General features: G+C 42.3%; 1 protein-coding gene across 6 annotated transcripts in view; it reads left to right on the forward strand.

Moving 5' to 3' along the window:
• The window catches only part of DIP2B (disco interacting protein 2 homolog B), a 234,618-nt gene that overhangs the window by 176,797 nt on the left and 30,064 nt on the right, over positions 1–27,757 (forward strand). For all 6 annotated transcript variants that reach the window (XR_007135806.1, XM_047786602.1, XM_047786601.1 and 3 more), the window contains 9 exons: positions 2,706–2,799; positions 3,562–3,681; positions 4,911–5,025; positions 6,377–6,516; positions 8,888–9,024; positions 12,583–12,663; positions 15,203–15,330; positions 17,319–17,433; positions 20,618–20,819. Coding sequence is in view for 5 of the 6 variants with exons in the window: in XM_047786602.1 (XP_047642558.1) it covers positions 2,706–2,799; positions 3,562–3,681; positions 4,911–5,025; positions 6,377–6,516; positions 8,888–9,024; positions 12,583–12,663; positions 15,203–15,330; positions 17,319–17,433; positions 20,618–20,819 (1,132 nt within the window). In the remaining variant the exon portion in view is untranslated. The remainder of the gene's footprint in view (positions 1–2,705; positions 2,800–3,561; positions 3,682–4,910; positions 5,026–6,376; positions 6,517–8,887; positions 9,025–12,582; positions 12,664–15,202; positions 15,331–17,318; positions 17,434–20,617; positions 20,820–27,757) is intronic.

Consider the following 27,757-nt stretch of genomic DNA (forward strand, 5'->3'; position numbering starts at 1 on the left):
TTAAGACCAAAAAAATTAAAAACATTTGCTATGATGGCTCAAAGCTTAAAAATTCTACATAAGACTGTTCTTTAATGATTTTTTTTTTAAACTGTGTTTGAGGGTTACCTCTTTTCTGGAGAAAAGATTACATGAATATGTCTAGAACTTTGCAACTGTGGGTAATTAACCTTGCCATTGGACAAAATGTCTTGAATGGCTCTATGCCGCAATGCAAGAATAGCATTAACAAGATAGATCAGGCTACTTTCCATAATACAGGAACAGGTAACTTAGGTGCTAAGGGAGTTAGAAAAAGGCGAGTTCCTCTCAGCTGTGGCCTCAGTTTTGGTTTTTTTTTTTTGTCTTTTTGCTATTTCTTGGGCCGCTCCCACAGCATATGGAGGTTCCCAGGCTAGGGGTCGAATCGGAGCCGTAGCCACCGGCCTACACCAGAGCCACAGCAACGCGTGATCCAAGCCACATCTGCAACCTGCACCACAGCTCACGGCAACGCCAGATCGTCAACCCACTGAGCAAGGGCAGGGACCGAACCCGCAACCTCATGGTTCCTAGTCAGATTCGTTAACCACTGCGCCACGATGGGAACTCCTGGCCTCAGTTTTTATGCAAGAAGTGACAGCTGACTGGGACTGAAAAATCGGTTAGATGTAGCCCATATAGAGATGTTTGGGGGTGGAATTAGAGGAGGGACATTTCAAGCGGGAAAAGCTGCATATGTGGCCTGCTGATTAGGAGGGGAGAGAGAAGAGATACAGGATCCCAGAATTGAAAGGACAAATGAAGCTTGGGGAAGAGGAACGAGACCCCTTTTCTCCAAGGACCCCTCAAGTTAGTAAAAACCTGGTGGTCCCTTGGTGGCTCAGCAGATTAAGGATCCAGTGTTGTCACTGCTGTGACTCAGATCTGCAGCTGTAGCATGGGTTCGATCCCTAGCCCCAGAATTTCTGCACATCACAGCACAGTCAAAAAAAAAAAAAAAAAAGTAAAAGCATTTATTCCTTGAGCATATATACTTTCTAGTTCTTTTCTGAAGCCCTTCCCCTTTTAGGTTGTTTTCTTTTGTTTTGTTTTTTGCTCTTTATGACCACATGTGGGGCCTATGGAAATTCCTAGGCTAGGGGTCTAATTGGAGCTGCAGCTGCCGGCCTACACCACAGCCGCAGCAACATCAGATCCAAGCCAAGTCTGCGACCTACACCACAGCTCATGGCAACACAGGATCCCTAACTCACTGGGCAAGACCAGAGATCGACCCGCAACCTCATGGTTACTAGTCGAATTCGTTTCCACTGAGCCACAACAGGAACTCCATTTTTTTTTTTTTTATCAGAGGTTGAAAAACCTTTTGAGGAGTTTGAGGGAATCTTCTCTCTGTGATACACAGAACAAGATAAGGGCATGTGTGAAGAAGTGGTTATAAACACCATTCTTTCCCTGAAATACAAAAGTTTGACAGCATAGCTAGAGACTTGGGGGAGAGAGGAAAAAGCGGTTGACAGTGGCATCTTGTTATCTTTGGACCACTTGGGTGCTAAACAAAAGGGCCATCTAAATACCAAGACTTAGTTACCATGTCAGGCTGAGTCTCCTTGGGGACAGGGCATCCTGGTGTGTTTGATTTGGATGGCAGGAGAGATACCAGATTGCATGACACCCTCAGGTTCCTCAGCTTTATCTACTCAGACACCTCACAGGTCTGGGCAGGACCTCCTGTAAGCAACAGAGAAGCCCTGATTTCTTGCTGTGTAAGATGCAGCCCTTCATGGTATGTGGCAAGCATGAGCATGATGAAGGCACATGGCTCTTGGAGGGCAGTTTGGCAGTTATCTGTTCACTTTAAAAAGCACACATCCTGGAGTTCCCATCGTGGCACAGCAGAAAAGGAATCTAACTAGGAACCATGAGGTTGCGGGTTCCATCCCTGGCCTCGCTCAGTGGGTTAAGGATCCCAAATTTCTGTGAGCTGTGGTGTAGGTCACAGCCGAGGCTCGGATCTGGCGTTGCTGTGGCTTTGGCGTAGGCCGGCAGCTACAGCTCTGATTGGACCCATAGCCTGGGAACCTCCATATGCCGCCAGTGCGGCCCTAAAAAGACCAAAAAAAAAAAAAAAAAAGACTCAGCAATACAGCTTTCCTGTATCTGTCCTAGAGAAACACACTTGCACATGGGCCTAGGGAAATGAGTATAAATATGGATTGTGTCTATCAGCAGCAACAACAACAAAATTGTTGGTAATAGGGAAATGCCTAAACAGATTGTGGTATAGTCATACCTTGGAATACTATGGAGCAGTTCCAAAAATTATGTCTCTCTTATACTGATGTGCATAGATTTAGCTCTAAACAATTTAAGTGAAAAAAAAAGCACGTTGCAGATAGATGTATAGTATGATGCCTTTTGTTAAAAAATACTTTTATGTTTCTGTGGGGACAAATATATATCTGTGAATACATAGAAAAAGGACTGGAAGGATCCATGCCAGGTTCGTAACAGTGATTATTTCTGAGGAGGAAAGGAGGGCACTGTGTTAGAGAATGGATAGCAAAGGAGGCTTCAACCTTATAGTTCATATTTTAGATTTTTTTTTTCAAAGAGCATGTATTGGAGTGTTGCGTAGTTAACATTGTTAATAAAATATCAGTTCAGTTTTAAAATTCTAAGTATGTTTTAGGTATTGATGACTTTTTATCTTTGCTTTTCAGAATGTAATGAATAAGATGCACACCATTAGTGTGCCCTACTCGGTTATGAAGACCTGCCCTCTCTCTTGGGTCCAAAGAGTACATGCCCACAAAGGTAGTTACACACACACCCAAGCTTTAATTATGTGACTGTGTGAACGAAGATTGCAGGGATTTTCAAATTGTTCTTCTAAAGACAGAACTCTATGCCTTGGTGCTGTGACGGATTTTAAAGTTCAGTTACTATAAAATTAGATATGTTTTCTAGCTCATCTCACCTGATGTCCTCTCACTTGATGTACTTTATTCTTTTTTTCTTTCTTTTTTTTTTTTTTTTTTAAGGGCCATACCCGCGGCATATGGAGGTTCCCAGGCTAGGGGTCTAACTGGAGCTATTGCTGCCAGCCTACAGCACAGCCACAGAAATGTCAGATCCGAGCCGTGTCTGCGACCTATACCACAGCTCACGGCAACGCCAGATCCTTAAACCTCCTGAGCAAGGCCAGGGATGGAACCCAAAACCTCATGGTTCTAGTCGGATTCGTTAACCACTGAGCCACGACGGGAACTCCTGTACTTTGTTCTTAAGAATTGAGATGACTGTGCCTGAATCTGAGCCCTGAATTATATGTATTGGGTGCTTTGGTGTTCCAGGCTTCCACGGCCTCCCTGCAGGCCACAGTGAGCAAGACAGTCATGTGTCCAATCAGTTCCCTGTGACCTCAGAGCACCTGGCACAATTTTTTGAAACCTTTTTTATTTTCTCTAAGTGACCATCTCATGATTCCTAAAATAAGGAAAGATGTCTTTATTACAGTATATTAAATATCTACCAATTTTAGCACGCATGTTGACTTGATCCCCTTTGCATTCATAGCCAAGGTGGCTTTAGTGAAATGCCGAGACTTGCACTGGGCTATGATGGCACATCGGGACCAAAGAGATGTGAGCTTGAGTTCCCTCCGGATGTTGATCGTGACGGATGGAGCTAATCCCTGTGAGTATTTCCAGAGTGTCAGTCTGGGGATAGCCTTCGCTTAGGTAGGTTGAGGTTTTCACCCCCTTCTGTAAGCACTTTTTTAAAAAACATCTGTATTGAGAGATAATTCAAATACCATAAAACTCACTCACGTAAAGTACAGTTTTGTGTTTCAGTGCATTCACAGTTACACAGCTGTAACCATCGACCTAAGTTTAGAACGTCGTTATCCCCGAGAGAAATCCTGCGCCCGTTAGTAGTCCCTCCCCAGTTCTCATCCTCTGTCCCCCAGCCCTAGGCAACTGCTAACCTACTCCCTGCCTCTCTCTGTTTACCTATTTTTGACATTTCATATAAATGTAGTCGTGCTGTATGCGGTCTTTTGTGCCTGGCTCCTTTCCTTCCGCGTACTGTAAGGGTTCATCCATGTTGTAGCATGCGTCTGTACTTTACTCCTTTTTATAGCCGTGTCATAGTCCATTGTATAGATAGGCTACGTTTTTATGTAGTCATTTATCATTTGGTGGAGCTATAGGCTTCTGAAACCACTCCTTGCTCACTCATTTAAGTCCTTTCATGTAAATAAAAAAAAAAGGCGGTAAGAAGGTGACTTGATGTAACCACATGTCCAAACTTTATGTAAATTCCCTGTCAGCAAATCAAAGGAGTTTTCAAAAGTTTTTAGAGCTCTTACTCTCTCACCTCCTTTTCCCCACAAGCACACACCTCCTCCAGGGTAGAATCGGGTAAAGCGTTAGACACTACTCTGTTCTTTGTTATCAGCGGATTTTTGTCAGTAGTCACAGTGATCATCCTGATATGAAACACAGACGCAGGACTGACCTTGATGAGAAACAAGTCAGAGAACACATGACTCGGATGGAACGAAGCCAGAATATTAATAGAATTGAGCCCTGGCTAAAATGCAGTGGTTACTTCAGGAAGAGTTGCTTGCTTCCAAACCGGCTGCCTGTTGCCTGCAGTGCATCTCTGCTATTGCTTGGGCAGTTTGGTAGGAGCAGCCTTCTTCTAAGTTGTAACTTTAAATAGTGTCAGTGACCTTTCTTGGGCTGGATGAGCATGCATTTGTCCTTGAAACCTATCAGCCGTCTCACAGGCACAGTAGAGTATTTGCATGGAATTAATTACTCACATATAAATGTGTCGACTTTCTACCATTTACCAGTTTCCTGCAGTAATGAAAATCACATTTTCAGCTTTCAAGTTGATCTGTTTCAACTCCTCAGGGTCTGTGTCTTCCTGTGATGCCTTCCTGAGTCTGTTCCAAAGCCATGGTCTGAAACCTGAGGCCATCTGTCCATGTGCTACTTCTGCTGAAGCCATGACGGTTGCAATCCGCAGGTATTGTTCAGAATGTTCGTTCTCTTGATGTCTGTTACAGCTTCAATCAAATGTGCAGAATTGACCAGGTAGTGACAAGGGGTATGATCTAATTTTCTGCTTCATAAACCTGAAAGTGAAAATGACTTTGTATGGCAGTTGGAGGCATTTCATTTTTCCCTCTCCTGGTAAATTGAAATTTTACATTAATTATTCTCATCTCATATTTGTGAGTTAGTTTTTTCTTTTTCTCTTGTTTTGCTTTTCAGAATCCTTAGTTAGACTAGAAATAGACTGGTTTTTTTTTTTTTTTTTGGCTTTTGTCTTTTTAGGGTTGCACCTGCGGCACATGGAGGATACCAGGCTAGGGGTCCAATCAGAGCTACGGCTGCTGGCCTACGCCAGAGCCACAGCAACGTCGGATCCGAGCCTTGTCCTCGACCTACACCACAGTGCAGGGCAACACTGCATCCCATCCTAGTGGGATTTGTTTCTGCTGCACCATGACGGGAACTCTGAAGTAGACTGTTCTTGATTGTGGCTTATGTATAGAAAGTAGTATACCCAAACCAATATAGTCTTTGTCTTTTTTATTTATTTATGATTTATTTATTTATTTGTTTGTTTTTTGTCTTTCTATGGCCAAACCTGCGGCATATGGAGGTTCCCAGGCTAGGGGTTTAATCAGAGCTTTAGCTGCCGGCCTACGCCAGAGCCACAGCAAAGCCAGATCCGAGCCACATCTGCAACCTACACCACAGCTCACCACAACACCAGATCCTTAACCCACTGAGTGAGGCCAGGGATTGAACCTGCAACCTCAAGGTTCCTAGTCAGATTTGTTTCTACTGCACCATGACGGGAACGCCATAAGCCAGTATATTCTTTTTTTTTTTTTTTTTTGTCTTTTTGCCATTTCTAGGGCCGCTCCTGCGGCATATGGGGTTCCCAGGCTAGGGGTCGAATTGGAGCTGTAGCCACTGGCCTACGCCAGAGCCACAGCAACGCCAGGTCCGAGCCACCTCTGCAACCTACACCACAGCTCACCACAACACCAGATCCTTAACCCACTGAGCAAGGCCAGGGATCGAACCTGCAACTTCATGGTTCCTAGTCGGATTCGTTAACCACTGAGCCACAACGAGAACTCCTAAGCCAATATATTCTTAACAACTGATTAAAATTTACTTTTTCGACCCAAATGATTGTTGACTATGCTTTGCGTATGTGAGTTTGATTAATTTGGCATGTTTTTGGTAGAGAAAATGAGTTGTGTGGGGGTGGTAGCCAGAGCAAGTTTCCTTTCCTATATTCATATTTTTCTCTTAGTATCATTCAACTTAGCAAATTTGATGGTTTATTTTGTTTCCAGGCCTGGAGTTCCAGGGGCCCCTTTGCCGGGAAGAGCCATTCTCTCCATGAATGGATTGAGCTATGGGGTAATCCGAGTGAATACTGAAGATAAAAATTCAGCACTGACAGTCCAGGATGTGGGACATGTAATGCCTGGGGGTGAGTTCTCAGGAGCACTCTTTGGCTTTTCGTGAGGATTTGTCTTTAGAGACAGTGGAGCCTGAGGAAACATGAGATCCAAAACTAGGAATGTGGAGTTCCCATCATGGCTCAGTGGTTAACCAACCTGACTGGTATCCATGAGAACACAGGTTCAATCCCTGGCATTGCTCAGTGGGTTAAGGATCCATTGTTGCTGTGAGCTGTGGTTAGGTCGCAGACACGGCTCAGATACAGGTTGCTGTGGCTGTGGTGTAGGCCAGCAGCTACAGCTCCAATTTGACTCCTAGCCTGGGAGCCTTCATATGCCACGGGTGTGGCCCTAAAAAGACAAAAGACAAAACAAAAAACCAAAGCTAGGAATGCAAAATTTAGTAGTCACTTATTTTCTCAAAGGCTCTCTAACATTTAAATAATTCTAATCAAATTTACCTTCCAGCAAAATTGTGTGATTTAGTTGTGAATGCCTCTGTTACCACTGTTCATGTGGAAAGCTAAGTACTGGAGTTCCCGTCGTGGCGCAGTGGTTAACGAATACGACTAGGAACCATGAGGTTGCGGGTTCGGTCCCTGTCCTTGCTCAGTGGGTTAAGGATCCGGCGTTGCTGTGAGCTGTGGTCTAGGTCACAGACACGGCCTCAGATTCTTCGTTGCTGTGGCTCTGGCGTTGGCCGGCAGCTACAGCTCCGATTCGACCCCTATCCTGGTAATCTCCATATGTCGCTGGAGCGGCCCAAGAAATGGCAAAAAGACAAGAAAAAAAAAAAAAGAAAAGAAAAGAAAGCTAAGTACTGAGTGATACTAAAGTTTTCCATTTTCCACTGTAATTGCCACAGTGTTGTGGCTGCAGAAGGGGTACACTGCTTTTTGCCTGTTAAGTTTGATTGGTGAAAGGGTAGTTCATTTAACCTGTTTCCTTCAACTTTGCAGTCATTTTTAGTAAGTCACTGTCTCTAAAACTTCGACTTGCATCTGTTGTATGTTTTGTTTTGTTGAATTGATTTTTTTGTTATTAGTGATTTTCTTTTTTTTTTCTTTTTTAAGTTTTACTGAAGTATAGTTGATGTAGAGTGTTGTGTTAATTTCTGATGTTAAACAAAAGTGATTTGGTTTTACGTATATACAGATCCATTCTTTTTCAGATTCTTTTCCCAAATAGGTTATTCCAGAATATCGGGTAGGGGTAGAAATCCCTGTGCTATAGAGCACGTCCCCGTTGGCCAGTCATTCCATATACCTCAGTGTGCAGATGCCAATTCCAAATTCCCAGTCCATCCCTCCCCCTCCCCTACCTGTCCCCTTTGGTAACCATAGTTTGTTTCCAAAGCCTATGAGTCTGTTTCTGTTCTGCAAGTAAGTTCATTTGTATCCTTTTTTAGATTTCACATATAAGTGATATCATATCATCTTTGTCTTTCACTCTGACTTATTTCACTTAGTATGATAATATCTGGTTGCATCCGTGTTGCTGCAAATGGGATTATTTCATTCTTTTTTATGGCTGTTATATTCCATTGTATATTATGTACCATATCTTTATCCATCCATTCCTCTGTCAGTGGACATTTAAGTTGCTTCCATGTCTGATTTTTTTTTTTTTTTCCCACCATGTGGCATATGGAGTTCCCAGGGCCAGGATCAGATTCAAGCTGCATTTGTGACCTATGCTGCAACTGCAGCAACACCAGATCCTCCAAACCACAGGCTGGGGATCGAACCTGTGTCCTGGTGCTGCAGAGACACTGCCTATCCCATTGCACCACAGCATGAACTCCTAAACTTATTTATTTTTTAAAAAATTCTCTTTTTGGCCACGCCCATGGCATGCAGTAGTTCCCAGGCCAGGGCTCGAACCTGTACCACAGCAACAACCCGAGTATTTGCTGAATTTTTATTTATTTATTTATTTTCTTTTCTAGGGCTGCACCCATGGCATATGGAGATTCCCAGGCTAAGGGTCTGATTGGAGCTGTAGCCACCGGCCTATGCCAGAGCCACAGCAACGCAGGATCCAAGCTGCGTCTGTGACCTATAGCACAGCTCACAGCAACGCTGGATCCTTAACCCACTGAGCGATGCCAGGGATTGAACCCACTACCTCATGGTTCCTAATCAGATTCGTTAGCCACTGAGCCATGACGGGAACTCCTTTGCTGAATTTTTAAAATTATTTACCATCAGGGCTAAAAGATAGAAATTTAAGATATACCTATGTATTGTCAGGTCTTTTTTTTTTTTTTTTTAACATTCCTGTTTGGTATTCTTACTTGAGCCACTCATTAAATGTGAAACTTTTCTGGGTTCATAAGGACAAAGTCGTTTTTGTGAAGGTTTTCCAAACTATCCCTTGACTGTGCTTTCTGTACACTAGGGATGATGTGCATTGTGAAACCCGACGGACCTCCCCAACTCTGCAAAACAGACGAAATTGGAGAAATCTGTGTCAGCTCCAGAACAGGAGGCATGATGTACTTTGGGCTTGCTGGTGTGACAAAAAATACGTTTGAGGTACATGATGTTCAGGTTTGGTGGGGAAAGTGCTGGGTGAGGTCACGGTAACCACAGGGCAGCCAAGCTGGCTGAGAGGAAGTAGCTCAGTATAGCCCTTGGGAGTGTGTTCTCCAGGGCTGGACTCCCGAGTCCACACGCATTGGCTGACCTCAGGTAAGTTGTGTAACCCTTCTGTGCCCTGATTTCCTTTTCTTTTAAATGTGAGTAATCGGGAGTTCTCATTGCGGCACGGTGGAAATGAACCCAACTAGTATCTGTGAGGATGTGGGTTCAATCCCTGGCCTCACTCAGTGGGTTAAGGAACTGGCATTGCCGTGAGCTGTGGTGTGGGTCGAAGACATGGGTCGGATCCCGCATTGCTGTGGCTGTGGTGGAGGCCAGCAGCTATAGCTCCGATTAGACCTCTAGCCTGGGAACTTCCACGTGCCACAGGTACAGCCCTAAAAAGCTAGTATCTACCTCAGGGTTGCTATGACAACTAAACAAGCTAATGTTCATATAGTGCTTAGACCAGCACCGCAGGTGCAGCCCTAAAAAGACAAAAGACAGGGGGGAAAGAAAGAAAAAAAAAATATATATATCATTTAATGTCTATTATTACCACCACCATCGTACTCCTACATTCTTTGCCTGCCTTCAGAAATTGTGACCAATTCACCTTGATAGGAAGTGGACATTCATAGACGTTTTTTTTTTGGCTTTTTAGAGCTGCACTCTTGGCATATGGAAGTTCCCAGGCTAGGGGTCAAATCCGAACTACAGCTGCTGGCCTATGCCAGAGCTACAACAACGGCAGATCCGAGCCTCATCTGCGACCTATACCACAGCTTACCACAACGCGGGATTGCTGACCCACTGAGCAAGGCCAGGGGTCGAACCCATGTCCTCATGGATACTAGTTGGATTTATTTCCGCTGCACCACGAAGGGAACTCCTGACATTCATAAACTGTTTATTGCCGTTCTCTCTCTTAGTTTACTTTCACAGGTGATTACTTACCTCTGCTCAGTGTATATACATTTTACTTACTTATTTATTTATTTATTTTTGTCTTTTTGCCATTTCTTGGGCCGCTCCTGCGGCACATGGAGGTTCCCAGGCTAGGGGTCGAATTGGAGCTGTATCTGCCGGCCTACGCCAGAGCCACAGCAACTCGGGAGCCGAGCCACGTCTGTGACCTACACCACAGCTCACGGCAACACTGGATCCTTAACCCACTGAGCCAGGACAGGAACTCCACATTTTACTAATTTAAATCTCACTTTGTTTTTCTTTTAAGTGCTTGGACTTCGTATGTTTCCAATATCTGATTTTTTTTCTTCATTGCATTTTCTTTATATAAACAAGATCCTCAAGAAGTGTTTTGAAGATACCAATAATATTTTATTATGTTGCTTTTCCTATGAGGGCAACTGCATAGCCAAAATCCTCAGATTTAATACTAAAGTTGTTAGGGCCATAGTGATGAAGAAATTTTGAAATCTGCAGTATAAATTTAATAATAGTGAAATAGAATAAAAATCCTAACCAAAAAGAAGAAAACAATTACAATGGTTTTACAAATTAAAGCGTCTAATATTTTTCTTAATGGATCTTTACATTTAGACTCTGAATTTTCCAATGTGGTTAATATTTCACTAGAACAAAAGACATAGTAATGGCTAGTCAGAAAATAAAAGTTATATTTAATTTAATTTTTTTTCTTTTTTCTTTTTAGGGCCACACCCGCAGCTTATGGAGGTTCCCAGGATAGGGGCTGAATTGGAGATGTAGCTGCTGGCCTGCGCCAGAGCCATAGCAATGCTGTATCCTTAACCCACTGAGCGGGGCCAAGGATCAAACCTGTGTCTTCATGGATAGTAGTCAGATTCATTTCTGCTGAGCCACAATGGAAACTCCAAAAGTTATATTTTAAAAATAAGCTACTAGGGGAGTTCCCATTGTGGCTCAGTGGTAACGAACTTGACTAGTATCCCTGAGGATGCATGTTCAATCCCTGGTTCTGCTCAGTGGATTAAGGATCTGGTGTTGCCATGAGCTGTGATGTAGATCGCAGATACAGCTCAGATCTGGTGTGGCTGTGGCCTAGGCTGGCAGCTGAAGCGCCAATGTGACCCTTAACCTGGCAATTTCCATATGCTGTGGGTTCTGCCCTAAAAATAAGTTACTGGTGAGAAAACCTTTGTAACACATATGAACGCAAGGATAAGAAATCCATCCATAACTTCTGCATGCCCCAGGCATACCCGCCCCCCCTGAAAAAGAAAGAAATTAATCCATACTAGTAATAAAGAAATCCAGTTAAAATAGCAGTGGAATTATCTTTTTTTTACCTACCAGATTGACAAAGTTTGGAAAAACTGACAACATATAATAGTAGCCAGAGTATAGGAAAAAACATTCTGATATGTCATTGGTGGAATGTAAATTTTGTAATAATTTTGTTGGACAGCCTGTTCAAATTGAAAAGACTCATTCTGGATTTCCCATTGTGGCTCAGTGGTTAACGAATCTGACTAGGGACCATGAGGTTGCAGGTTTGATCCCGGCCTTGCTCAGTGGATTAAGGATCCGGCTTTGCCGTGAGCTGTGGTGTAGGTTGCAGATGCGGCTGGGATCCCGAGTTGCTGTGGCTCTGGTGAAGGCCGGCGGCTACAGCCCTGATTCGACCCCTAGCCTGGGAATCTCCATATGCTGCGGGAGCGGCCCTAGAAAAGACAAAAAAAAAAATTTGTGAAAAATCAGAAACGACCTACCTAGCCAGAAAGACTTGTTATATTCTCATAATACTAACTTTGTTGGTTTCCTGAGTACTCACTCTGGGCTGGGAACTGTGCTTACATCTACAAATCTGTTGACATTCCCTTCCTCCTTTTTCTAAGCCTGGGAGAGGCACTGGGAGTTCCACTTTATGGCCAAAGAAACTGAGGTTTGGAGAAGTCTAGGAATCTACCCAAGGCCCATATTTCTAGCAAGTGGCCAAGTCAGATGTTGACCTTAGACCTAACTCCAACGTATATGTTGTCTCATCCCCCGTGTGACATGTGATGGTATATTAAGGAACTCTTCAAAGGGAGCTAGATTGACTGACCAATTTGTAAAGGTATCCAACATATGTATATTATGTGAAACGTATAATATGTGAAAAAGCAAGTTAGAAAACTGTATATATGATATGATCCATTTATTTATGAATGTATGTAGTTAGTTATTTTTCGGGCCATGCCTATGGCATGTGGAAGTTCCTGAGCCAGGAATCGAACCCAGGCCACAGCAGTGACAACGCTGGATCCTTAACCTCCAGGCCACCAGGGAACTCCTGTGATGCCTTTTTAAAAAGTTCTTAATATATTAATCTAAAAAATAGAGAGATAAAGAACAAGTTATAAATGATTGCTATTCTTAAGGGGTAAGAATTACCAGATTCATTATATGATTTTAATTTTCAACAAACATGTATTATTGAGTAGAAGTCTTTTTTTTTTTTTTGAAGACTTTAAAAAATCAAATGCATTTAAAAAAAACACAAAGATTTTGTTTCTTTTGTTTTTTTAGGTGATTCCAGTGAATTCTGCAGGCTCTCCTGTTGGGGATGTGCCATTCATCCGGTCAGGATTGCTGGGGTTTGTAGGGCCAGTAAGTGATGCTTTCATGTTTGTTTTGGTGCATCTGACCCAAATATTTGCACAAAACAAATTCTTGTTAGTCTAGGACCGTTACAGGGTTGCTTAACTTACATTTAGAGCAGAACTAAAAATGTTCTAAAATGAATTAATGTTTATTGCTTCCATTACCCAAAATCATTTTATTCCTTCAAACTAAGACATTATTTTTCATTTGTTTCCTTTGGGTTTTTTTTTTCCTTTCACTTTTAAGATGACATTTTTTATTTTCAAAACTCTTCACTTTTTCTTGCTACCTTTTGTTTCTTTGTTTGTTTTTGGTTTTTGGTTTTTTAGGGCCACACCAGTGGTACATGAAAGCTCCCAGGCTAGGAGTCGAATCGGAGCTTCAGCTTCTACCCTACACCACAGCCACAGCAACATGAGATCCAAGCCGTGTCTGTGACCCACACCACAGCTCAAGGCAACACCGGATCCTCAATCCACTGGGCAAGGCCAGGGATCAAACGTGCATCCTCATGGATACTAGTAGAGTTCCTTACTGCTCACCCACAATGGGAACTCCTCTTGCTATCTTTTTTGATTTGATTAATATGTTACAGTAAATTCTAAGAGTGCTGAAAAAGTTACCTTTAATAGCAAAGGAAAACCGTAATAAACAGTGTACAAAGCATTTTCATACAGATTATCAGTACTGTACCAGATGTGACGGTAAATTCTTTGAATGAGAACAATTTGTTTTTCAGCGAATGGTATTTGGAGGCACTGAGTACAAAATCTGTTCTCAAAGAGCTCATAGTTACTTCCACAAGCCAGTGAGGAGGGCAGAGAGCCAGCGCATGAATGAAGGGCTTTGCATGACATAATGGAAAGTTTGAATTTTATTTTGTAAGTGGTAGACATTCCTTATCGTAGTTGAGCCCACATACTTCTCTTCCATCTCTCACTTCCTCCTCACCCTCTCTTTTTTCTCCTCCTGGTAGCTCAGATTAAATAAGAAAAGACTCAATTTTATTTCATGTCTTCCCCACCATTTATGGGTGATGGTGGGGGTGAGGGCATACTTCTAAGAGAATTGCTCTCCTAGAAAGAGATGTCTACACTTGCTGTCTTGACTTCTTCACTCAGCGCCAAGAAATTCTTAAATACCCAGCTGCTTTCAGCTTCCCCTGTACCACTGAGGTCTAAGATGGGGCTCCAGCCATGGCTTCTGCATGCCAGGAAACAGGGCAGAGGAGGAGGTGCAGTCCTCCTCTCTCTTAGGAGAGATTGTCTGAAGCTGCTGAGCAGCTCTTCTGCTTACATTGCATCGCTGTGAACTAGGCACATGGCCACACCTACTTGCATGGGAGGCCGAAATGCAGTCTTTATTTTGGTCAGCCATGCCCAGCTAGAAATTCCTTTTGTTACTGTGAAAAAAAAAGGAGAAATTGAGGAACTAGCAGTGACTGTCTCCTTCTCTTCATTTACTTCCACCGTAGCACTTTTCAGACTGTGTTGAAAATGGCTGATTCTTCTGGGATGACAGAAGGATAGGCCAGTAGCTTCTTGAGACTAGAGATTATGTCTTACTTACATAACCCAGTCAGTATATGGCACTGTCTTGTGCTCAGTAAATCAGTGAGTCATATTCAAATGAAGATGATTAGATAATTGAGTATAACTAAGTAGTCAGTCCTAAAATTTAGGAATTCTATAATGAATGGGAAAAGTTGCTTATTGCAAATGAGTGTGTGAGAATTATTGATACTGATTATATGAAATAATAAATAATTGGATTATTTGCACAGTGATGTTTTTAAGGCATTAACAGTAGATTTCCCTGCATCTCAGTTATTTTAGTGAAAAAGTGAGGCTCCAACCATATTCCTTAGACCTTTATTAGCTTATTTCTAATCTTACCAGATGGAGCATTACCCTTATAAATCTGAGACATTCACTGTCACATTAAAACTGTCTTAATCTCTTCCTCATTCCAGTGTTAAATGACTTAATTTTCTCCTCTGCATCCATCCCGTGATTAAGTACAGGAGATGAACTAGGACATAACCATGACTAGGAAAATGAACTGTGCACATGTGGTATCCTAGTTTTATTTTCTTCTAAAATCTGTCCCTGGGAGTTCCTGTTGTGGCGTGGAGGAAACTAATCTGACTAGGATCCATGAGGACACGGGTTTGATCCCTAGCCTCGCTCAGTGGCTTAGGGATCCGGCATTGGCCGTGAGCTGTGGTGTGGGTCTCGGATGCAGTTCGGACCTGGCCTTGCTGTGGCTTTGGTTTAGGCCAGCAGCTGCAGCTCCGATTCAACCCCTAGCCTGGGAACTTCCATATGCCAAGAGTGTGGCCCTAAGAAAACCAAAAAGAAAGAAAGAAAGAAAAGGATCCTATTAATTGTAAGATGACTGTTTCTGAGATGTCAAGATGTGAAACACTTTCTTAGAATCCATAAAATACGGTATTGTTTTCTTATATTTCTATGAGAATTATTTCAAGGTGGAAATGAAATTTCTGTTTTACTATTTAAGTGTGTAAATCATTGTTACCTCTCAGGGCAGCTTGGTCTTTGTGGTTGGAAAAATGGACGGGTTACTGATGGTTAGTGGCCGAAGACATAATGCTGATGACATTGTTGCTACTGGATTGGCTGTTGAATCAATAAAGACTGTTTATAGAGGAAGGTGAGTGGTACAAAGTTCAAATGTTAGCACTTCCAGTGGAATCTAAAGTTACCTTTATTTTTTTATTTTTTTAAAGATATCTTTATAGGGTGATTTGAGTTGTATTCTGTAGATTCTCTTTCCAAGCGATGAGTTTGTTTTTGGTTAAGCATAGCAGAAACCAGGCTTTGAATACTTATTTTAAAGTGTCTGGTTCTTTGGCTGTAATTGAGAAGAATATGATAACCATATCCTGTATTTCAGTTTTTAATTATTACCATGTGTTGAACTCCAAGGACTGAGGAGAATTCTAAAGCATTGAACTTCTGTCATTCCTTCAGTACAGAAATCGTCCCATTTGGTCTGATTGAGCTAGGTGCCACTGTATAGGGGTTGTAAGAATCATGTCTAAGAATCATGTCTCTCACCTGACTCTAACTAAATTATTATACCATTTTAATGCAGAGATTGACATAAGTACATAAGCACTAATTTTGAATTCCATGAATGAAGTCAATTAGATATCCTTTTTTCTTATTAATTCAAGAAAAGATATTTGGTAGATATTTGAATAATGGATATGCTATTCAGTAGTTTACGACCATGGATAGATGTCTTGAAAGCAGTCTTGTTGTCCCTTAGTTTTTGAATAAGTAAGAAAAATTAAACCAATGGAGAACCAGTTCCCAAAATGTGTAGTTTTTGTAATGGTGTGGCTTCCTCTGAGAGGTAAAGTCCATGGGGCACTAGACCTTCTGTCTTTGGTCACAGTCATATCCCCAGCACTCAGCACAGCTCCTGGCACGTGGTAGGTGTTCATTAAATATGTGTGGATAAAAGGAAAGAAGGAGAGGAGGTGGTCAGGCTTGCTGGCCATGTACTCCACCCTCCAGGAACCTCCCATTTATTTATTTATTTTCTTTTTAGGGCCGCACCTGCAGCATATGGATGTTCCCAGGCTAGGGGTCAAATCAGAGTTGTAGCTGCTGGCCTACACCACAGCCACAGCAACGCCAGATCCCAGCCACATCTGCAACCTACACCACAGCCCATGGCAATGCCAGATCCTTAACCCACTGAGCGAAGCCAGGGATCGAACCCACGTCCTCACGGATGCTAGTTGGGCTCATTACCGCTGAGCCATGATGGGAACTCCCAGGGACTTCCCATGATTTCATGCGTTCATTCAGCAGATATTTATTGGGTGCCGACTGCGTGCCACCATAGGGAACGAGATGCCTCTGGAGATGCTGCAGAGCGCTGTGCAGGAATGACACTCGGGGGGGAAGGGTGCCTGCCGCTTTATCCCTGCGGCCTGGGAATGCCTCACTAGCAAGGGGACGTTTGAGCGGAGACCTCACTCAGAACAGCCTCCTCCCCCTGGCCTCCCAGGTCCCCCGTGAGCACCCGGGCCTGGGTCTGACCTCTCCCCATCACTCTCTGCTTCACCACTCTGCTCCAGGCACACTGGCCTTCTTGCTGTTCCTCAAACCTGCCAAGCTCGTTCCTACCTCAGAACCTTTTCGCTTTCCGTTCCTTCTGCCCGGAAACCTCTTCCTCCAGATCTCCGCGCGGCCCGCGTCCTCACCTCATTCAGGTCTCTGCTCCGATGTCCGCTCCTCTGGGAGGTGCCGCCCAGCGCCCCCGCCTTCATAGCACGCCCCCCCGCACACCGCCCCCTCCCCCCCCCCGCCTCGGGTTCCTAGTGTGTATCACGATATGACGTTATTTCATATTTATTTGTTTGTTCTGTCCCTGACACATGAGCTCCACGAAGACAGGGACCGTCTTATTCATCACGACGTCCCATCATTCCCGATAGTGGTGCTTATTTAATACATGTCTTTTGAGTCCTCGTTTCTATGGCAATGATTGTGACGTTTTCTTTTCTAAACTCCTCATTCCTGGGCAGTGCGGTGGGGATGTCTCCTCTCTGTAGTTCCAATTGAGCAAAGCAAATAGGACTGGTTGTGAAGGGAGTCCTGATGTGTTTGATCTGTCTCTCTTAGAATTGCTGTGTTTTCTGTGTCTGTATTTTATGATGAGCGCATCGTGGTAGTTGCGGAACAAAGACCTGACGCTTCTGAGGAAGATAGTTTCCAGTGGATGAGCCGTGTGCTCCAGGTGAGTGCACCTGGGGTCTCTGTCTGGATGGCTGGCTTTGTTGTTACAGGTGGCAGCAGCCACTGCTTCAGCATTTTCTTCGAAAAAAACCAGTTGTGCCACCTTATTTTTTTTCTTCCCCGTTGTTGCTGAAATATTCTGGGTAATGCTAGCAAAATCAGATGATTTATACCATGCCTCCTTGTGGACCACAAAGTATATATTTCCGCTCAGGCCACCAAAAACAATTGAATTTGACTAGCTTTGGCAAGTTCTTTCACTTTTTTGTGCCTGAGCATTTACTACCTGTGAACGTTTTAAGTGTCCAGATGTAAAACACATCTTTGACTGTAACCAGTCCCCGTGCCAACAGCTACAGTCTTATTACTAGAGGCTCCAGGTGATGCCTGGAGTGTGAGGGATCCAAGAAAACATAAGGTACTGTTCTTACTCTGGAAGAGCTTTACTCTGGAGTTAGAGATCTAGGTGAAATAAACCACTAGGGAAGAAGACAGGTTTGAGCTCAGTATAAAGGGTATGTTTTTAGAGGATATGTTTCTGTGTTTCTCAGTGTAGGGGGATATGGCTGGAATGATGAAAAGAGCCTAGCATTCATTTAGAATCATACTTTGAATCCCAGCTCCACTCTGTACCCCATAAGTGCCTTGAAGCAGGTGACTTAGCCTCACGGAGTTTATTTTCCTAATCTGCAAAGTGGGGATAAAATTATCTGTATTACATAGCCGTTATAAAGATTAATTGAGGGTAATTAGATAGTGAATTGAAATATTTAGTACCTGCATTCCATAAAAGACAATCGTGATTATTATTGACCTAAGAAAGAATATTAATCTAAGCATGATCTCCATCAGGGAGTTTAGAGAGTCCTGCTCTATCTAAATAACATCCCTTTTCACTGTGTCCCCTCACTCGTCCTTACTTTTCTACTCAGTATTTATCAATGTATGTGTTCATATTTATTATTTTCTACATCCACTGTAACAGAAGCCCCATGAAGGCCAAGACTTTATCTCTCTTGTTCCCTGTCAGTCCCCAGAACCCAATAGCTATGTTAGAACATCCTCAGAGTAGGCTCAGTAAATAGTTATTGGATAAATGGATGGTCCAAAGAAAGTATGGGCTGTCCTTGCCGTAGCAGCTTATAGGTATTGAGATCGTTTCCAGTATCTTTAACGCATCTGCGTGGGGCATTTGGATGTAGTTACTGCCAGTTAGTAGTGTTGAAGAAATGCTGCAAGCATGAGATAAGTGATAACACCAGACGACTTTTAAGGTTTCTTCCTGTCTCCAGGGTCTGTGGTTCTCAGTTATCAGCTGGTGTAGCATAGGTTGTTTGTAGTGGAAAATCAGAGAAAAGAGAGAGAATCTGCTGAAGATAGACTAGATAGAAAAAACTATGAAGAAAGTAGGACTGGGTGATCTCTGAAAGATGGCTAAAAGTCAGACCTGCAAAGAGAATGTTTTTTATACTGTTCATATTTTCAAACAGTATTTTCATACTGTTCGTATGCTTATTTCTTCATTCAGAAAGAACTTCGGGGAATAGTAGTAGTAGAACCTTGTGGTGAGTTATGCATTTTTTTTCCTGTTACAGGAAGTGAGTTCCCCAAGATACTTGTTATTTTTTTTTCCCCTGGAAAGCAACTATAGGAATTAAATGCAGTGCTAACTCATTAATCCACATTCCTGTTAAAGTCATTTGGGGTCTAATTTGGGCATGAAATAAGAGGACATTATTTTCTCTGTAGTTTCTTCGCAGCTTGGGACACTTGGATCTGGAGTGGAACAGTAAGAACACCATATGTTCTAGTAGGTTAGAGCCAAGGGACTGTTTCATTCCAGGTCTGCGTATATATAAACACTTAACTCAGCACCTTCTAAGGAAGGTGGTTACTAGATGACTTACCAGATGGTGTGTTTTTGTTGAGGAATCCAGGCTACATGTAATACGTTTGCTAAATTCCTATATATTTTAAGAGACCAGGGACTTAGGAACTCTTCCAGACTTCCCATTTCCCAGTCGTCTCTGTTGGTTAGTAGGATAGTCTGAGGAACATGCTGTTCAGGTTTATTCCTTTTACGTCGTTTTAATAGAAGGCTTTGTCTGTCTTTTGTGACTCTCAGTCCATTCTTCTTCTCAGGCTGTATTTCCTTTTTCAGTAAGACTTGCGGGTAATACAAAAAAAGAACCTTCTCAACTGGTGTTTGGAACTGGTATTGATAGTTAGCTAGTTTTAAAAGGTGGTTGAAGCAGAAAACCATGAAAACAAGAAATTCTTCAAGTATTAAATTGGAACACAAGCTGTCTAAGTGTGCCTTCATTTGATGTGGAGCAGTGGGAGGGTGGATACACTGGTTTGGGTCCCAGGTCAACTTATATCGTAAACTACATCCAGACACACTGTCTTTGGTTTTCGATTTCATTTCCTTTAAGTTAGTCTAGAACATGAGTATTTGGAAAGAAACTGGAATACATAATCCTTCCCTTTTAGAATTAACTTGCCCATACCTATCAACAGTCGTTTTTTAGGAGCTCACCTTTAACGCGTCTTCCCAAAGCATAATTCTTTCTCTTGTTTTGCATTCACATTTTATCAGCTGATATAAAAGTTAATTAAATTGTCCAAGCACATAACACAAACAGCTGGTGTAAAAGGTGTAGACACAAGCATAGCTGACACTCAGGGAGCACACAGGTGCATGGCTGGGAGCAGGGCTGCACCGCGGGAGCTGGTGGCCTCCAGGGCTCAGTGTGCGAAGGGCCTCACCCGGGTGTTTTGTGGAGGGGATGCCTGATAACCTGGTAAACCACTTAAGCAAGGGCTTGTTGACACTTCTGTTGCTCTTAATAAAAATATTTGATTATGTAACTGAGCTATGTTAGTAATCTATTAAAGAACAAAAACAGTGTTCTGGATTTTGAACATTGTCATTCAAGAGAGCAGTTATTGAGACTTACAAATCAGTATCCAGCTCTGTCCATTTACATTGTACCTTACCCATCAGCCATCACTGGAAAGATTAGGTGCCTTTACATGTGTGGGATCTTAATAATCTTCCAGATTCTAGACCTAGAATGGATAGAAACAGAAAAACCTTAGAATAGAATAATGGATTTTGTTAGGTGGATGCCAAATGTTGTAAAGTTAATCTCACTGAATCTTTTTCTTTTGTCTTTTTCTAGGCAATCGATAGCATTCATCAAGTGGGGGTTTATTGTCTTGCTCTGGTACCTGCCAATACATTGCCCAAAACTCCACTGGGAGGGATCCATATATCTCAGACAAAACAGCTCTTTCTGGAGGGATCGCTCCATCCTTGCAATATCCTCATGTGCCCACATACATGCGTGACCAATTTGCCAAAACCCCGGCAAAAGCAACCAGGTAACATTCTGGCCTTGAAGACAAGAAGCTGAATTCTTTCAGCATGATTCTTTCTGTAGAGTTAGGCTTTACAAAGATGAGTAAGTAACACAAGAATGGTATCAACTGGCCAAAAGCAAGGAGAATTAGATTTCGCAAGATAGGTTCTCAGGGTTTATAGATGGCTCTCTCTTCTGAGTGGTTTTCAGTAAAGTGCCTCCATTTTCTGGAAGGTGTGGGGTCAGGATAATCCGGACCTCACGGGTGGAAGTAGAATAAAGTAAATGCTTTAAGGGAGGCTTCTGCTAATAAAAATAGCTAGTATTTATGGCGGGCTTACTAAAAACCAAACGCTACTAATGTTTATGTTTTACAAATGTGATCCTAAAGCATTGTTCTCAGCTGTGGAAAATAAATTGCAGAAAATTTCAGAATTGTGCCCAGTGTCATATAGCTGGTATAGTGGCACAGGTGAGATAAATAGTATGTTTTGCATATGCAAAATTCCTCTGAATTCAGCATGCAAATAAAAGTATATGAGTTGCCATATAGAAACAAGAAAAAAAAAGGAGTCAATTTCACCTTTTTGCCCTAATTTCTTTTTCTTTTTTTTTTGTCTTTTTTTTGCTATTTCTTTGGGCTGCTCCTGCGGCATATGGAGGTTCCCAGGCTAGGGGTCGAATCGGAGCTGTAGCCTCCGGCCTACGCCAGAGCCACAGCAACGCGGGATCCGAGCCGCGTCTGCAACCTACACCACAGCTCACGGCAACACCGGATCCTTAACCCACTGAGCGAGGCCAGGGACCGAACCCACAACCTCATGTTTCCTAGTCGGATTCATTAACCACTGCGACACGACGGGAACTCCTGCCCTAATTTCTGAACAGACCTAGGTTATAGAGCTAACTGATAGGAAATCAAAGGTAGGAATAAGCAGGTGATGGTCAGTCCTATTAAAATATCTGTTTAACCCAGCATGTAATCATTAGGTTTTATCGATGCTTTTTCATTTTAATTGAAAAGGTAATGAGAGCCTCCCAGTTTCTTGTACGCCTAGAAACACATGAGAGCCAAAATCTGGTCTTTATGGTTCCTGCCATTACCCATCTCCCCCCAACACACACATACTCACAGGCACTCTGTGTGCATCTGCATAGCAACCTCCAAATGTGTTGGGAAGAGGAGATAAAAGTGGCAAGACAGAAGTTCCCATTGTGGCTCAGTGGTAATGAACCCAACTAGTATCCGTGAGGATCAGGTCAGTTCGCTCAGTGGGTTAAGGACCCAGCATTGCCATGAGCTGTGCGGCTCAGATCTGGTGTTGCTGTGGCTGTGGCGTAGGCTGGCAGTTGCAGCTCTGATTCAACCCCTAGCCTGGGAACTTCCATATGCCGCAGGCGCAGCTGTAAAAGAGAGAAAATGGGAAGATTAGAAAGGCAAAGGGAAGTGTGACATTTAATTATATTTCTGTAAGACCTCTTCTGCTGAAAGTAAATATGGGATAATAATAAAATGAAAGGTAAGCTCTGACTCTCAAAGATATATTCATTGGGATATTAAAATGTTAGTATACTCTCCTCTGTAGTAGAGATTACTTCAGTAACAATGTATAGAACTAAAGTATATATGATATTGATCAGTTTCTGCTAGGGGAAATGAAAGTTTATGGAGGCTAATATTCTAAAGGAGTGGTTAGAATGAAGAAGTCTGTATATTACAATCAAGAAATATATTTTAGGAGTTCCCTTTGTGGCTCAGTGGTAACGAACCCAACTGGTATCCATGAGGATGCAGATTCGATCTCTTGCCCCTCTCAGTGGGTTAAGGATCTGGTGTTGCCGCGAGCTCTAGTGTAGGTCACAGACGTGGCTCCAGTCTCTTGTTGCTATGGCTGTGTGTAGGCCAGCAGCTGCAGCTCCGATTCAACACCTAGCCTGGGAACCTCCATATGCTGCAGGTGCAACCCTAAAAAGCAAAAAAATATATATGTATATATGTATTTTTAAAGTATCTTCATATAATCTGCCTCTGTATTTGACAGATATAAAACATACAAATCCTCCATCTCAAATTCTGTTATACCAAAGTCCTATATTCATTTGTCATGAGTAATAGCCTTTTTTTTTGGCTTTTGGCTTTTGGCTTTTGGCTTTTTAGGGCTGTACCCTTGGCATATGGAGGTTCCCAGGCTAGGGCTCAAATTGGAGCTGTAGCCTCCAGCCTACGCCACAGCCACAGCAATGCCAGATCCAAGCTGCGTCTGCCACCTACACCACAGCTGTGGCAACGCTGGATCCCTAACCCACTGAGTGAGGCTGGGGATCAAACCTGAAACCTCATGGTTACTGGTCGGATTCGTTAACCACTGAGCCACATCAGGAAGTCCATAATAGCCTATTTTAAAGAGCATTTAATCTAGGATTCCTTAAGCAGAACTTTCATGTCAATAGATACTTAAAAAATGCTACTCAGAGACATAGTAGATGCTTAAAACATTGTCTTTGATAGCCAGATTTCAACTAACTTTCTTAAATGATAAAACCTATATAAAAGATTTATTCCTAAGTCCCCATAGGGATAGCATCCACCTGTCTGATGAAAAGCATTAGGTTTGAATTCTATATTTTTGCTGTCTGTTGTGATTGCCTGCTAAGATGACTTAGTGCGATGCATGTGGGTCAAACCAAAGCAGTTTGAATATGATGGTGTAGATGGAGTTGGGGATAGCATGAGGGGTTGGGATTTAAGAAGAATACAGGAGCATGGAGATGTGTAGGAGTGAAGTGAGAAAGGAAAAAAAGAGGAAAAGAAAGATAGAAAGCCCAGTGACAAAAATCTCACTGAGATGCCTGTTAAGCTATTGTGTAAGGAATGGAAATATGATAGGAGTGGTTTGGGCTGCAAGTTTCAGAAAAACCTAATAGCTGCTTGAACAAGAGACAAGTTCATTTCTTTCTTAGGTAGAAGAAATCCAGAGCTAGGTATTCCCGGGCTAGGATCCTCAATCACTGTGGTTCCAGCTTCTCATTTTTTGCGCTGGCACCGTTATCAGTTAACTGTTGTTATAGATGATGAGCTGCATAACAAATAAATAACCCTAAAGCTCAATGGATTAAAATAAGAAGCATTTATTTTTCACCCATAGAATGTGGATCTACTGAACATGGCTGGGATCAGCTGGCCTTGGCTTGGATCCAGGCTGTAAGTTGGGTTCAGAACTGTTCCATGTGTGCTCTCTTCATGGGACCAGCAGCTCCTGGGCCACATTTTCCTTAAGGCAGATGGCAATAGCGAGAAGGCAAGCCAAACTATACGAGCATATTTAAAGCTTCTGTTTGCTCCATGTTTCCTAACATTTCATTGTCCAAACATGTCAGACCATGCCCAAAGTCAGTGGAGCAGAAAGGTATATACTGTTCTCATAATCACAGCAAGAAAGTCTTGTAAGAAAATAAAATGGGAGTTCCTGTTCTGGCTCAGCGGAAACAATCTGACCAGCATCCATGAGGACGCAGGTTTGATCCCTGGCCTCGCTTAGTGGGTCAAGGATCCGGTATTGCCTTGAGCTGTGGTGTAGGTTGCAGCAGACACAGCTCAGATCCAGCATGGCTGTGGCTGTGGTGTAAGCCAGTGGCTGCAGCTCTGATTCAACCCCTAGCCTGGGAACCTCCATAGGCCATGGGTGCAGCCCTAAAAAGACAAAAAGAAAGAAAGAAAAGCAATCTGCTACATCCAGCCTTAGCATACTGCCTCAGGGTTCATTTAGGCTGCCTGACATCCAGCCATCAATTCTGCATTACAGGTAGCAGCAAAAGACCAAGAAGGGAATAGCCTTCCCCTTTAAACATATTATCTAGAAATTGCACGTATAACTTCATCTTAGATATTATTCTCCCACATTAAAGGAGATAGTCTTATGGAGAACAGACCTGTGATTGCCAAGGTTGGGGGATGGACTGGGAGTTTGGGGTTAATAGATTCGGACTATTACATATGGAAGGGGTAAACAACAAGATCCTGCTGTATAACACAGAGACCATATTCAATATCCTGAGATAAATCAGAATAGAAAAGAATGTAAAAAAGAATGTATGTAACTGAATCACTTTGCTGTATAGCCGAAATTGACACAACATTGTAAGTCAACTGTACTTCAATTTAAAAATACATTTATAGTCTTTATTCCATACTTCAATTTAAAAAATATTTATAGTCTTTATTTCAGGCATTTGCCCAGCTAAAAATAAAGGGTTGTATTTTTAAGGAAGAAGAGACTTGATATTGGGGTTGATAACTAGCAGTCTTTGCCACTGGAAATTTACAGAATTTTGTAGGGAAAAATAAGAAGGCCTATCTACGGATAGAGCAAATTATCAGCAATTTACCTCCTAGATGTTTTTGCTCTCTAATTTTTTACTCTCTTTGACTCATAGACTCAAGAAATACACACAGAAGGACCTCAAGAATTTACTGCTAAATTATTTTTGTCATTTTAAATTACTCTGAAAAATTCACGTTTGAAAATGTCATGCCTTTATTAACCTAAGAGTGAGTGAGGTCCAGGATTGGGCCACTGACACAGTTATGTACACTCTGAGTCTCTGCCTATTTAAAAAAGGCTGTCTCCAACATATGTCTGTAACTTAATTATGCGGTCTCTTGGGAGAGTTTTGCATATTAAACTTAAAGTTTCTGTGGGCAGATCCTTTGGAGATGAAGAATGTTCAGCAGAGTGTTAAGAGTACTCTACCCTATAGGATATGGGTTTGTTTGTTTCAATTTAAAAAGTTGTTGTTGTTGTTGTTGTTGTTGCTATTTCTTGGGCCGCTCCCGCGGCATATGGAGGTTCCCAGACTAGGGGTTGAATCGGAGCTGTAGCCACCGGTAAAAAGTTTTTTTAACTTTTTATTTTGAAATAATTTTACTTACAAAAAGTTGCCAAATAGTGAAAGAATTTCCTTATACTCTTTACTCAACTTCCCCAAATACTTAAAAGTGATTCTATGATTTAAATGGTTTCGTCCCAGCTATTTTAGTACATTCATGATCAATAGATTTTGGCAGTAAGTGTCATTAGTATTAATCCAGCCGTCAGCTTTACTAAAAACTCTGCTGGCAAACAGTTTTGTTATGTTTTAGCTATCTAGTTTGATATGATGAAGTATTAATCATTAAATGACCATCAGGAAAGTCATACAGGGAGTTCCTGTCATGGCGCAGCGGAAACAAATCAAACTAGGAACCATGAGGTTTCGGGTTCGATCCCTGTCCTTGCTCAGTGGGTTAAGGATCTGGCGTTGCCATGAGCTGTGGTGTAGGTCACAGACAAGGCTCGGATCTGATGTGGCTCTTGCTGTGGCTGTGGCCCTAAAAAGAAGAAAAAAAAAAAAAGGCATACGGGAACAAAAACACAAAAATAAATAAATAAATAAATATTTTAAAAAAGAAAGGCACGCGGGAGTTCCTGTAGTGGCTCAGTGGGTTAAGAATCTGGCATTGCTGTGACTGTGGCATAGGCGGGCAACTATAGCTCTGATTCGACCCCTAGCCCAGGAACTTCCCATGTGCCAAAGGAGTGGCCATCAAAAAAAAAGGAAAAAAAAAGTTTTAAAGGCATACAGTGTTTAGATTCACCAATTGTTACTTCTTTTTAAAACTTTAAAACTGAACTCTGAAAGTAAATTGCAGATATCATGACACTTCACCCCTGAATATTTCAACAGTGTATCTCTAAAGACCAAAAACATTCTCCCAAGATTTTCCTAATCAACCACAATGCCATTATCCTAGGAAGCTCAGCCTTAATATAATGCTATCATATAATAATGAATAGTCTATAATCATATTTCTCCACTTTTTTTTTTTGCTTCCTCCACTTTTTATTATAGTTGTTTTTTAAAAATCCAGTATCCAATCAAGGTCACACATTGCTTTCGGCTGTCAGATCCTTTAACTTAAAAGTTCCCAACTCTCGGGAGTTCCCATTGTGGCTCAGTGGAAACGGATCTAATTAGTATCCATGAGAAGGGGGTCAATCCCTGGCCTTGCTCAGTGGGTTGGGATCTGGCATTGCCATGAGCTGTGGTGTAGGTCACAGACGTGGCTCAAATCCCAAATTGCTGTGACTGTGACATAGGTCGGCAGCTGTAGCTGTGATTCGACCCCTGTCCTGGGAACTTCCATATGCCGCAGATACGGCCCTGAAAACCAATCAATCAATCAATCAATCAATAAATAAATAAATAAATAAATGAATAAATAAATGAATGAATGAATGAATGAAAGTTGCCAACTCTGCTTTGTCTTCAAGACATGAACCTTTTTTTTTTTTTTTTTAATGGGAGTTCCTGTTGTGGCACAGCAGAAACAAATCCCGCTAGGAACCGTGAGGTTGCAGGTTCTATCCCTGGCCTTGCTCAGCCGGTTAAGGATCCAGCATTACTGTGAGCTATGGTGTAGGCCACAGACGTGGTTTGGATCCCACATTGCTGTGGCTGTGGTGTAGGCCAGCAGCTGTAGCTCCAATTAGACCCCTAACCTGGGAACCCCCATATGCCTTGGGTGTGGCCCTAAAAAGCAAAAAAAAAAAAAAAAGACATGAACCTTTTTGAAGAATCCAGGCCACTTGTCTCATCGAATGTCCCACAATCTGGATTTCATGATCTCATTACTCAATTAAAATATTCCTGATGAACTCACTCTCAGTCCTCATAGATGGCAGATTTCTTTTCAGACCAGATATTGATTACTGTTAAGCCCACTGTTAGGGTTTTATTCATGATTAGAGCAGATGAAATTATCAGTAGGAACCAATGAAACCAGCTGTCACCTCCTCAGAGGGCAAATTTCCCTACACCTAGTCCATCCACCCTCCAATCCCTATCTCTCCTGTGGGCCTACTTTCTTTTTTTTCTTTCACTTCCTGCTGCCTGACAGTATTTATCTGTGTTTGTTTTTAT

This window comes from Phacochoerus africanus, chromosome 7 (genome assembly GCF_016906955.1).
Source record: "Phacochoerus africanus isolate WHEZ1 chromosome 7, ROS_Pafr_v1, whole genome shotgun sequence".
In the NCBI taxonomy this organism is placed as follows: Eukaryota; Metazoa; Chordata; class Mammalia; order Artiodactyla; family Suidae; genus Phacochoerus; species Phacochoerus africanus.